Source organism: Sycon ciliatum, chromosome 10, assembly GCF_964019385.1.
Source record: "Sycon ciliatum chromosome 10, ocSycCili1.1, whole genome shotgun sequence".
Taxonomy (NCBI): domain Eukaryota; kingdom Metazoa; phylum Porifera; class Calcarea; order Leucosolenida; family Sycettidae; genus Sycon; species Sycon ciliatum.
The window spans coordinates 149,308-160,402 of NC_088652.1; the positions used below are offsets into that span (position 1 = coordinate 149,308).

At 49.7% G+C, this 11,095-nt stretch overlaps 1 protein-coding gene across 1 annotated transcript in view; it reads left to right on the forward strand.

The window, feature by feature from the left end:
- The first annotated feature begins 463 nt into the window (after positions 1-463).
- LOC135825613 (uncharacterized) overlaps positions 464-11,095 on the forward strand; it is a 30,921-nt gene continuing 20,289 nt past the window's right edge. Inside the window, exons 1-4 of the mRNA XM_065338219.1 lie at positions 464-712; positions 4,012-4,229; positions 6,651-6,804; positions 7,939-8,055. Coding sequence (XP_065194291.1) covers positions 584-712; positions 4,012-4,229; positions 6,651-6,804; positions 7,939-8,055 — 618 coding nt within the window. The 5' untranslated portion in view covers positions 464-583. The remainder of the gene's footprint in view (positions 713-4,011; positions 4,230-6,650; positions 6,805-7,938; positions 8,056-11,095) is intronic.

An 11,095-nucleotide genomic window follows, 5' to 3' on the forward strand; every position in this document is an offset into this window, starting at 1 on the left:
TGGTGTGCTTAGAAGGTGGAGTGGCGTATTGTCGGGTTGATAAATGTGGGAGAGAGTCTAGGTAGGGTGTGGATCAGCAATAGGTGTTGGTGTATGTGGTGGGAGTAAACCCTTTCTTATAGTTATACACAATCATGATTGTACACTGTAGTACTAGTACAGTGTAGTAGTGCACCGGCTATAGCGCTACAGACTACAGTCAGTACAGAGTCTAGACTAGAGAGTAGAGTGCACTGGCAGTGGTGACACCATGTCCATGGGCATGGTCCATGAACACTGGCCGCACATGAGTCAGTACTAGCAGATCTACTACTAGTAGATCTACTACAGTACTAGTACAGTAGTAGTCAGTACTATGATGTGCCTTTTCAAGTTTTTGTGCACATCATCACGTTCAAAGTGATTTTGCCTCTGACTCGAGGATCCTAGGATCTGGGAAGAACTAAAAGTACGATTATTAGTTTGTAAACTATAATGTAGCGTGTGTTTGTTTGCAATTTTTTGGTGCCTATACTTGGCAGTTGGCTCTGTAGCGAGTCAGTTGACTTCGGGCTAGGTGCTTTAGAGAGAAGCGTAGACGAGTATGGTCTCGCTAGCTGAGCGAGTACCTGAGGCGGTATCCAGCTCCGGAAGTCCTTCGCCAACAGGTGAGCTAGCCAAAGCGTCAGTGAAGCGTGCAGCCCACGTCGAGCGGAGGCGGTTACCGGATAAGGTGTGTGACGTTGAATTATGTATTTGCTGCTGGCGTACGTTTCCTGAAGTCGAGATAAGCTATAATCCCAGTGGCTTGCGACATGTACACAGGGGCCGCATCAAGCTAGGTTTATCAGATGTACAAACATTGAAACGGCCAGTACTGGCAGTAGAGTCATAATCACAGTACCATGCACGCTGTCAGCAGTCCAGGACTGCAGGAGGAGCTCAATAGGGATATTGGGGATACTGGCGATACTGCCTATTACTGGGGCAAGCGTGTAAGAATAATCCCATGAGAACACCGTTAAGCCAGAGAGTTGTGCAAAATTTGATGAAATGTCTTCCACCTGTCCTGTCCTGACAGTTATTGGCAAAGTTCTCCCACTGTTGTATTTCAAAGGACCATAAAGTCTCAGGATCACCAAATTTAATGATTGAAGTGCAAATGCAAAAATGAAATAGCCATGGTTGGCTATAAAAACCCTGCAATCGCCACGCAAAGTGGTCATTGGCTACCCCAGCCATGTATTAAAAGTAAATTATCGTATCCGTTCCCGAAGGGAACTCACGACGGCCGCTAACACCCGATAAACCCTAGCGGCAGATGCAGCGCCTAACGGTGGGGGTGAGTGGGTAAGTCTCACAACCACTGGCACAAGTGCCGAAAGCGACCCCATTAGCTGCATCCATGTACCCCTTGTGCCTGGCCACAAGTTCCCAGTTGACTGGGGGTAGCAGCACGGCTGGAAAAACCGCTTCCAGGCAGGACTTGAACCAGGTACCTCTCGTATCTCAATCATGGTCTTTGACCAACCCACTGTGCCTGCCTGGTTCATGTATTGCTTGGAATAAAATAAAATAATAAATAAAAATAAAATATTAACTGGTTTGAGGGAAATATAAATAAATGAATTATGTCAAATGAAGCTGCGCGAGACGTTCCTTAGAATTTTGAAATGCGAACAATCTCATCATTTATTTTATAAAATTAATATTGATTTGATGATGCAATCATTGCAGTTGTGGTATGACTTTTCTGGTGACTAGAACTAGAAGTTCGTGTCAGTTTTGCCTTTTCTACCCCCATGCCAGTGCGTTGCGATTGGGCCGATTTCAGTAAATCAGCAGCCGTTCTGAGCAGTGGATATTCACCGATACAGCTTGGTACACGATATACCTCGCTCGCTTCGGAAAAAAAGAGATATACCCCGCTCGGTTCGCATGGTTCACGCGGCCAAGAATAGGTCAGGAAGATTTAGCACTGGTCACATTCCATATTTGGAAAAGTACCATGGGATAAATCCGTATGATGTGTTCCCCGTGCCACTCATCTTCTTGCTCGTGCTAAATTCTCAGGAAATATACAAACATTAACTGGTTTGAGGGAAAGAGACAAACGGGAAAAGTCTGAAGAAAAAATTGACTGTCACCACCAGGACTCGAACCAGGGACCCTCGCTTGTAGCCAGCGATGCTCTAACCACTGAGCTATGGTGTAGTCGTCATCCCAGCAGAGGCCGTTCAATATTTTCTTCAGACTTCGTAACTCACACTTCCTGTGAATCCACACAGGCGGGTGGGACGCAGCCCTCACTGTAACCCACACACTTCACGTACAAACTAGCACGCGGGGAGCCCCAAGTCATAAAATATTAACTGGTTTGAGGGAAAGAGACAAACGGGAAAAGTCTGAAGAAAAAATTGACTGTCACCACCAGGACTCGAACCAGGGACCCTCGCTTGTAGCCAGCGATGCTCTAACCACTGAGCTATGGTGTAGTCGTCATCCCAGCAGAGGCCGTTCAATATTTTCTTCAGACTTCGTAACTCACACTTCCTGTGAATCCACACAGGCGGGTGGGACGCAGCCCTCACTGTAACCTACACACTTCACGTACAAACTAGCACGCGGGGAGCCCCAAGTCATAAAATATTAACTGGTTTGAGGGAAAGAGACAAACGGGAAAAGTCTGAAGAAAGTCTGAAGAAAAAACAAACATAAATATTCGGCAGAGTACCTACCCTCTTACTCATGGTATGATCCACACTTGTGCACATTTCATAGTAAAACAATACTCAATCTGCGGACAGCATACTGTTTCGTCCTTTGTGGACTCATCAGCGCAGCACAGAGAAAATGAGACCGAACCTGATAGCAATGAAAATAATATTGTCGGAAGCCAGATTTAAACCAGGACCGAACATACCTTGCCAGAGTGCTCAAACTCACAAGTCAGTGAGCTCTGCATGATGCAAACAGCAAAGGCACTACCCCACGCAAAAGTGCTCAACTACTACAAGAGCAGGAGCGAAATGCTTTATCTGCGGAGAGAACTGTTTCGTCCTTTGTGGACTCATCAGCGCAGCACAGAGAAAGTGAGGCGAACCTGATAGCAATAAAAAAAAATTGTCCAAAGCCAGATTTGTAATAGTAAAATAGCCATAAATGTAGCCAGCGAGTCGTAGCATATAGGGACGCGAAACATGATACGGGCAAATACTGCTAATTCATGCGAGTTTCGACCCCGGCATGTCCTTTACAGTTGCCTCTGATCCAGAGCCGATTGATACTCTCCCACGTTAGGCACCGTGGTGTTTCTCTGAAATTGTTTGGTGAGTCGTTAGTTCCCCGGAATTGTTTATGCCGGGTGCAAACTACAAACTGCAAACAGTGTAGAGCGGAAACTGGCTAATGCCGTAATGGCTGCTATGTGTACATGGCAGTGTGTCGCTAGCGAGGAGACGTGAAAGCTCAAGGTGGCAAGTGTATTGCTACCACGCTGGGCCGCGACTTTGCCAAAGCATCTCCACTGATAACTCTTTTTTTCTTTCTTTTTTTTACTAAAGTTCACTTATCCAACTCGTAAAATTTTATTAATTATATTATTAAAATGGACAAGGTGAGTGAAAGCCAGGCCCCGGAGTAGTGAAAGGGCAATCACAGAAGCACATTGACAACAACTGAGTGGTGCCGCACACAGCAGCAGTGACAGGGTGGTGTGGTGTAAGCAGCTCGGCTGACCGGGGATCTATGCAACTCAGTCACTACTCACACACACACACACATGCGCCAGATGAAAATTGGAAAAGAAATATTAATAAGTGAAAGAGAAAATGGAAAAAAGAGCAGGACAAAGATCCGTACATCGTCCTTGTCAGTGAATATGGGTGTACATTGTCCTTGTCAGTGCATATGGGTGTATCTGATGCGATGTAATCACATGGGTGAATCTGACCTTTATAGGTCCGGAGATTAAGAAATTTCACAAGTTGTTCCTTTCTTTTATCTCAACTGTGTTGAAATTTGACTTTGTAGAGTGACGAGGGATATGATTTCCTTGATGATGATGCCATTGATGGTGGAAGCGCTGCTAAGAGCCAGTTTGCAGTTGGAAGCATGCCGTTCAAAGATGATATAATGATGCTGGATGATGATGTCATCTTCTCCGACTGGAGTGTTCCAGACATGAAGAGTCAGCTTGTACGACTATTTGATATCCGTAAACAACAAGTTGAAGATTTGAAGAACCTACGGTATGTCTTATTGTCATATGGCCGAGGACAACACTGTATATACAAACTTGAAAGTGCAACTTGAATGGGCTTATGACAAAATTCCTAGATTACATCATTTTGCTGAAGTAGTGTGTACAAGTAGGATAGACCCTTTGCACAATAAGCCAGAGGGTCCGAGACAGGGCATGCTGCGTACGCACTGCGTACTTGGCATGCAATCAGCATGCATGGTTTGGTGCAAGACTTGATCAAGTTACACTGCATACTGGTGACCAATCTCTCTATTCACATACACTGCATAGTGATGATCAATCTCTCTATTTACATACATGTACACTGCATACTCTTGGGTGTGTTGGTGTTGTCATGCGCGGTTTTTGCTTTTGTGTGTGTGTACGTGTGTGTGTACGTGTGTGTGTGTGTGTGTGCGTGTGTGTGTGTGTGTGTGTGTGTGTGTGACTTTTTCTGGCCAGTGAATCCCATCAGCCTTGCAAGCTGTTGAATGGTGTAATCCCAGCACAAGTTGCTATGTCTAACATAGATGTTCGCTATCATCGCTTCCGCGATGGGCAGGTCTGAGGTCTGAGGTGTGTGTGTGTGCGTGTGTGTATGTGTGTGTGTGTGTGTGTGTGTGTGTGTGTGTGTGTGTGTGCGTGTGTGTATGTGTGAGTATGTGTGTATGTATGTGTGTGTGTGTATGTGTGTGTGTATGTATGTGTGTGTGTGTGTATGTGTCATTTGGATGGCGAAAGTCGCGGCCACAGACACAGACGGACACTCTTGGTTGGAGCTGCCGGCTTGGTGGCTTCCGACGGCTAAGCTCGCGCCAGCAAGGTGGTGCCATTGCGCCTCCGGGATACCGGTTGCATGCAGGTCTGAAGCTGCCACATCTCTCCAACCACGCTTGGGTCCATGGCGGGGCTGCGTGTTGAAGCCCTCCAGGTTGCCAAAGCAGATCCTGTTTGCGGAGGGCACCAACACGCCCCCGCCATGGACCCAAGCGTGGTTGGAGAGATGTGGCAGCTTCAGACCTGCATGCGACCGGTATCCCGGAGGCGCAATGGTACCACCTTGCTCAAGACCGGAGGGACTGGCACGAGCTTAGCCCTCGGAAGCCACCAAGCCGGTAGCCCCAATCAAGAGTGTTCGTCTGTGTCTGCGGCCGCGACTTTCGCCATCCGAATGACTTATCCCGAGACAAGAACTACTGCCTCGTCTTATAGCTATCATCGCCTTCGACGATGGGCTCTCCAAAGGTCCAAAGATGTGTGTGTGTGTGTGTGTGTGTGTGTGTGTCCCATATGGTGCAGTGGTATGTGCAGCGATTTCCAATCGATAGGTTGCGGGTTCGATTCCCGACGATTATGGTCACACACGTCTTTCTTCTCTTTCTCAGACTCTTCCTGACTTTTCTTTCATTCTCCTGGGTGGTTACCAACAGCCAGTGCATGCCGGAGTATGTGGTGTGATGTGTGTGCGGGAAAAAAGAAAAAAAAATGAAAAGACCAAAAATAGGGATTCACTGGCCAGAAAAACCACTTCAAATAGCTGTATGGTGTAGACCAGGCTGAATAGTGACGGTCAATTCTTCAGCCTTGCAAGCTGTTGAATGGTGCAATCCCGGCACAAGTTGCTATGGCTTCTGCCGTAGCATTGCTATCATCGCCTCCGGCGATGGGCGTCAAAGGTCAAAGGTGTGTGTGTGTGTGTGTGTGTGTGTGTGTGTGTGTGTGTGTCCCATATGGTGCAGTGGTATGTGCAGCGATTTTCCAATCGATAGGTTGCGGGTTCAATTCCCGACGATTATGGTCACACGCGTCTTTCTTCTCTTTCTCAGACTCTTCTTGACTTTTCTTTCATTCTCCTGGGTGGTTACCAACAGCCAGTGCATGCCGGATTTTGTGGTGTGATGTGTGTGTGTGTGTGAAAAAAGTGAAAAAGACCAAAAAGTAGGGATTCGCTGGCCAGAAAAAGCCACGATTATGGTCACACACGTCTTTCTTCTCTTTCTCAGACTCTTCCTGACTTTTCTTTCATTCTCCTGGGTGGTTACCAACAGCCAGTGCATGCCGGAGTATGTGGTGTGATGTGTGTGCGGGAAAAAAGAAAAAAAAATGAAAAGACCAAAAATAGGGATTCACTGGCCAGAAAAACCACTTCATAGCTGTGTAGTGTAGACCAGGCTGAATAGTGGCGGTCAATTCTTCAGCCTTGCAAGCTGTTGAATGGTGCAATCCCAGCACAAGCTGCTATGGCTTCTGCTGTAGCATCGCTATCATCGCCTCTGGCGATGGGCGTCCAATGGTGTGTGTGTGCGTGCATGTGTGTGTGTGTGTGTGTGTATGTATGCATGTGTGTGTGTGTGTGTGTGTGTGTGTGTGTGTGTGTGTGTGTATGCATGTATGTGTTTTCTCTTTACTTGATCCTGTATCCATGTAGGTATGGCATTGATAGACTGCGTGATCGGCTAGCAAGTCCACTGAGTGATAGTAATGTGCTTAGTGACTTTGCACTGATCTGTGACAACTGCTGCTTACTCAAACCTTGTATTGAGACGTATCCACCTTGTCACTGGCAAAGACATCCCATGAAGGTACGCATTCTGCATTCCTGCAGCAACTCGGTGCAGGCTCTGCATTCCTGCAGCAACTCGGTACAGGCTCTATCTGCATTCCTGCAGCAACTGGGTGCAGGCTCTGCATTCCTGCAGCAACTCGGTGCAGGCTCTATCCTTTAGTAAAGGTGTACTCTACTGTTTTGTGAGAAGTTTGTCTTTATTCAATAACAAACTGTGTTGTAAAATGATGTGTTGTTTTCCTGTGTGATTGCATTCCCCAAACTGTCTCGTCTAGTCGCGTGCATGTGTGATATGAGCATGCGCGATTTGTAGTCGAGAGTCCTTTTGTCAGTCTTCTTGTTCGTCTCTGTCGGAGCAGTTTGCTTTTCCGTCTTGTAATTATAAATAATGTAACAAACAAGTCTTGTCCTTTGTGTCCTGCGTCCCGGGGAACGGAATGGCTGTGATTCCGTAACAACTGGCAGAAACTGTTTTCTGTTTTCTTATCTGCACTCACAGTAGTATCCGTACATACAAAATGCAAAAACAACGATTGTGAAGACAGAGAGTGAGAGAGAGAGAGAGAGAGAGAGAGAGAGAGAGAGAGAGAGAGAGAGAGAGAGAGAGAGAGAGAGAGAGAGAGAGAGAGAGAGAGAGAGAGAGAGAGAGAGTGGGAAACCGTGAATTTGGCATATAACGGGCTTGGTGAGCAGTGAGTACAATGGGTGAAACCTTTTGTTGCCAGCATGAATCTAGAAACAGGGTTCGGGGCAATGTAGAGTGTTGGCCGGTACAGATCGGGGCAATGTAGATTGTGGGCCAGTCCGTGCTCAATGGTGCCTGGTGTGTGACTGAATGCAGGTACCACTGTGTCTGGAGTATGTGTGTGTGTATGTGTGTGTGTGTGTGTGTGTGTGTGTGTGTGTGTGTGTGTGTGTGTGTGTGTGTGTGTGTGTGTATGTGTGTGTGTGTGTGTGTGTGTGTGTGTGTACTTGTGTATGTTTGTTTTGTTTTTGTTTGTTTTTTACTCTACAAAAGAGAGAGAAAAGCCTCTTGTCCAGGCAAAGTGTATGGTGACTGAATGCAGGCACTAACAGTTAGTACCACTGACTGTGTCTGGAGTTCCTGTTGTGTACTTGTGTATGTATGATACTCTATGACTGAATGCAGGTGCTGCTGTGTCTGGAGTGCCTGATACAATGGATGGACGGCTCCTGGTTTCATAACCGCTCCCTGGCTGTGTCTCTTGAGATGACAAACAGACACATTGCAAACCTTACACATCTGGTAAGATGATGGTTGTAGTATATTTACAAGGTTCTAGCCAGGAAAAATGTAGGGGCAGGGAACGAATTAAAAAAATATTAAATAAATCACGATTTCCGTGAGACTCGGCTGGAGACCTAGTTGTCAGCATCCGCCGTGGGAACACCACCCTCTAGCAATGTCACCCTCTAGCAATGTCACCCTCTAGCAATGTCACCCTCACACCACCACCCTAACACCGCCACCCTAACACCGCCACCCTAACACCGCCACCCTAACACCGCCACCCTAACACCACCACCCTAACACCGCCACCCTAACACCGCCACCCTCACACCACCACCCTAACACCACCACCCTAACACCACCACCCGAACACCACCACCCGAACACCACCACCCTAACACCACCACCCTAACACCGCCACCCTAACACCGCCACCCTAACACCGCCACCCTAACACCGCCACCCTAACACCGCCACCCTCACACCACCACCTTAACACCACCACCCTAACACCACCACCCTCACACCACCACCCTAACACCGCCACCCTAACACCACCACCCCCCTCTCCACCACCCTCACACCACCACCCTAACACCGCCACCCTAACACCACCACCCCCCTCTCCACCACCCTCACACCGCCACCCTAACACCGCCACCCTAACACCACCACCCCCCTCTCCACCACCCTAACACCACCACCCCCCTCTCCACCACCCTAACACCGCCACCCTAACACCACCACCCCCCTATCCACCACCCTCGCACCGCCACCCCCCTCTCCACCACCCTCACACCGCCACTCTAACACTGCCACCCCCCTCTCCACCACCTTCACACCGCCACCCCCCCCTCTCCACCACCCTCACACCGCCACCCTCACACCACCACCCTAACACCGCCACCCCCCCCCCCCCTCCCCTCTTCACCCCCCTCACACCGCCACCCCCCTCTCCACCACCCTCACACTGCCACCCCCTCTCCACCACCTTCACACCGCCACCCTCACACCACCACCCTCACACCACCACCCTCACACCGCCACCCTAACACCGCCACCCCCCCCCCCCTCTCCACCACCCTCACACCGCCACCCCCCTCTCCACCACACCCACACCGCCACCCCCCTCTCCACCACCCTCACACCGCCACCCCCTCTCCACCACCCTAACACCGCCACCCCCCTCTCCACCACCCTCACACCGCCACCCTAACACCGCCACCCCCCTCTCCACCACCCTCACACCGCCACCCTCACACCACCACCCTCACACCGCCACCCCCCTCTCCACCACCCTCACACCGCCACCACCCTCACACCGCCACCACCCTCACACCGCCACCCTCACACCACCACCCTCACACCGCCACCCTCACACCACCACCCTCACACCGCCACCCTAACACCGCCACCCCCCCCCCCCCTCTCCACCACCCTAACACCGCCACCCCCCTCTCCAACACCCTCACACCGCCCCCCCCCCCCCCCCCCTCTCCACCACCCTCACACCGCCACCCTCACACCGCCACCCTCACACCGCCACCCTAACACCACCACCCTAACACCGCCACCCTCACACCGCCACCCTAACACCACCACCCTAACACCGCCACCCTCAGGCGTGTAACGCCGTATCGCAAAACTCAAACAAAGCAGCTAGAGTTTGCCGTACAATGTCCGCAAAACGCCCAAAACAGGATAATACGTATCGCAAAGTGCCTGCGCTCAACGTTCATCATATCCATGTGTCGATGCGTGGTCTGGACTTGTACACGTGCCGGGTAGACCCTTCACACATGTTTAGTGGGTCTACATGTATGTCAGTCTTGTAAATTGTTGTCCATGCGGCCATAGTCGGTACCTTTGCAAACCGTAAAACAGCAGCGTGACCGGAGCGAGGGGAGCTGAGTATGAACGTGGAGCAGGGAGTAGACCGGAGCGAGGGGAGCTGAGTGTGAACGTGAAGCAGGGAGTAGCAAATACTGGTGTTCCACTGCTGCACGGTGTGAAGTGACTCCACTGTCCTCACTGGTGTGAAGTGACTACTTCAGTACACTGCGCTGGTTTTGGTCCAACTTGCTGCTCCCTGCTATTCGAGGAAAGGAAGCACGTTTGTTTGCAAGTCTAAATGTCGTAACCTCCTGTAAAACGTGTGTAAGAAGCAGCCGATGGTACATATAGTTCAAGATCAGAGGGGAATGATGTATAATGTACATGTAGTCTGCTGAATGAGACTCGTTTCTGAGTGCAGTTTACAGAAAAATCCAAAATATAAGGAGCTGGCTGAGCCAGTATCCTTGGCTGCAAAAATGAAAATAGGGTGACTTTTGTACAGGATATGGTGTCACATGACCTTCCAAAGCAGTTTGAAAAGGGCTATGCTACGCCCTGGCCCTCTAGGATCAAGGCGCAGATGCAGCTCCTCAGAAGCGGTGAGAACAGATAGTTCAGCCATTGTTTCCATGTTCCACTATTGCCTTGTCCAGCAACATACACTGTACGGGCGCAGAGAGTACCCGGACCCATCAATTTGTGCCCGCTTTTTCATTGAGTAAAACGGAAAAAACACACAATTTGTTATCGAAAATGAGTAAGGTGGTGCGCTATCAGAGTAGGGGGGGGGGGGGGGGGGCTGCTCCCCACCCTTTCCGGTAGAACTCTTTATCATATCTGGCGAGGTGATGGCCGCATTATCATTGGCCAAACACTTACCCAACTCAATCGACTTGAATGCGGGAGACTCGGTCAAGCCGAGTGTCTACGAGAACCGTGGATTTGTTTCAGGTGCTGTACTGGTACTGCGGTGAAGCTGTAGAAGGTTTTCAATTGCATCACCTTTGTTGACGTCTGCGAGGGCCTGGATGTGTGCGTGCGTGTGTGTGTGTGTGTGTGTGTGTGTGTGTGTATGTGTGTAGATGTGTGTGTGCATGCATGTGTGGGCATGTGTGGGCATGTTTGTGTGTGTTTGTGTGTGGTACGTGGTGTGTGTGTGTGTGCGTGCGTGCGTGTGTGGTACATGGTGTGTGTGTGTGTGTGTGTGTGTGTGTGTGTG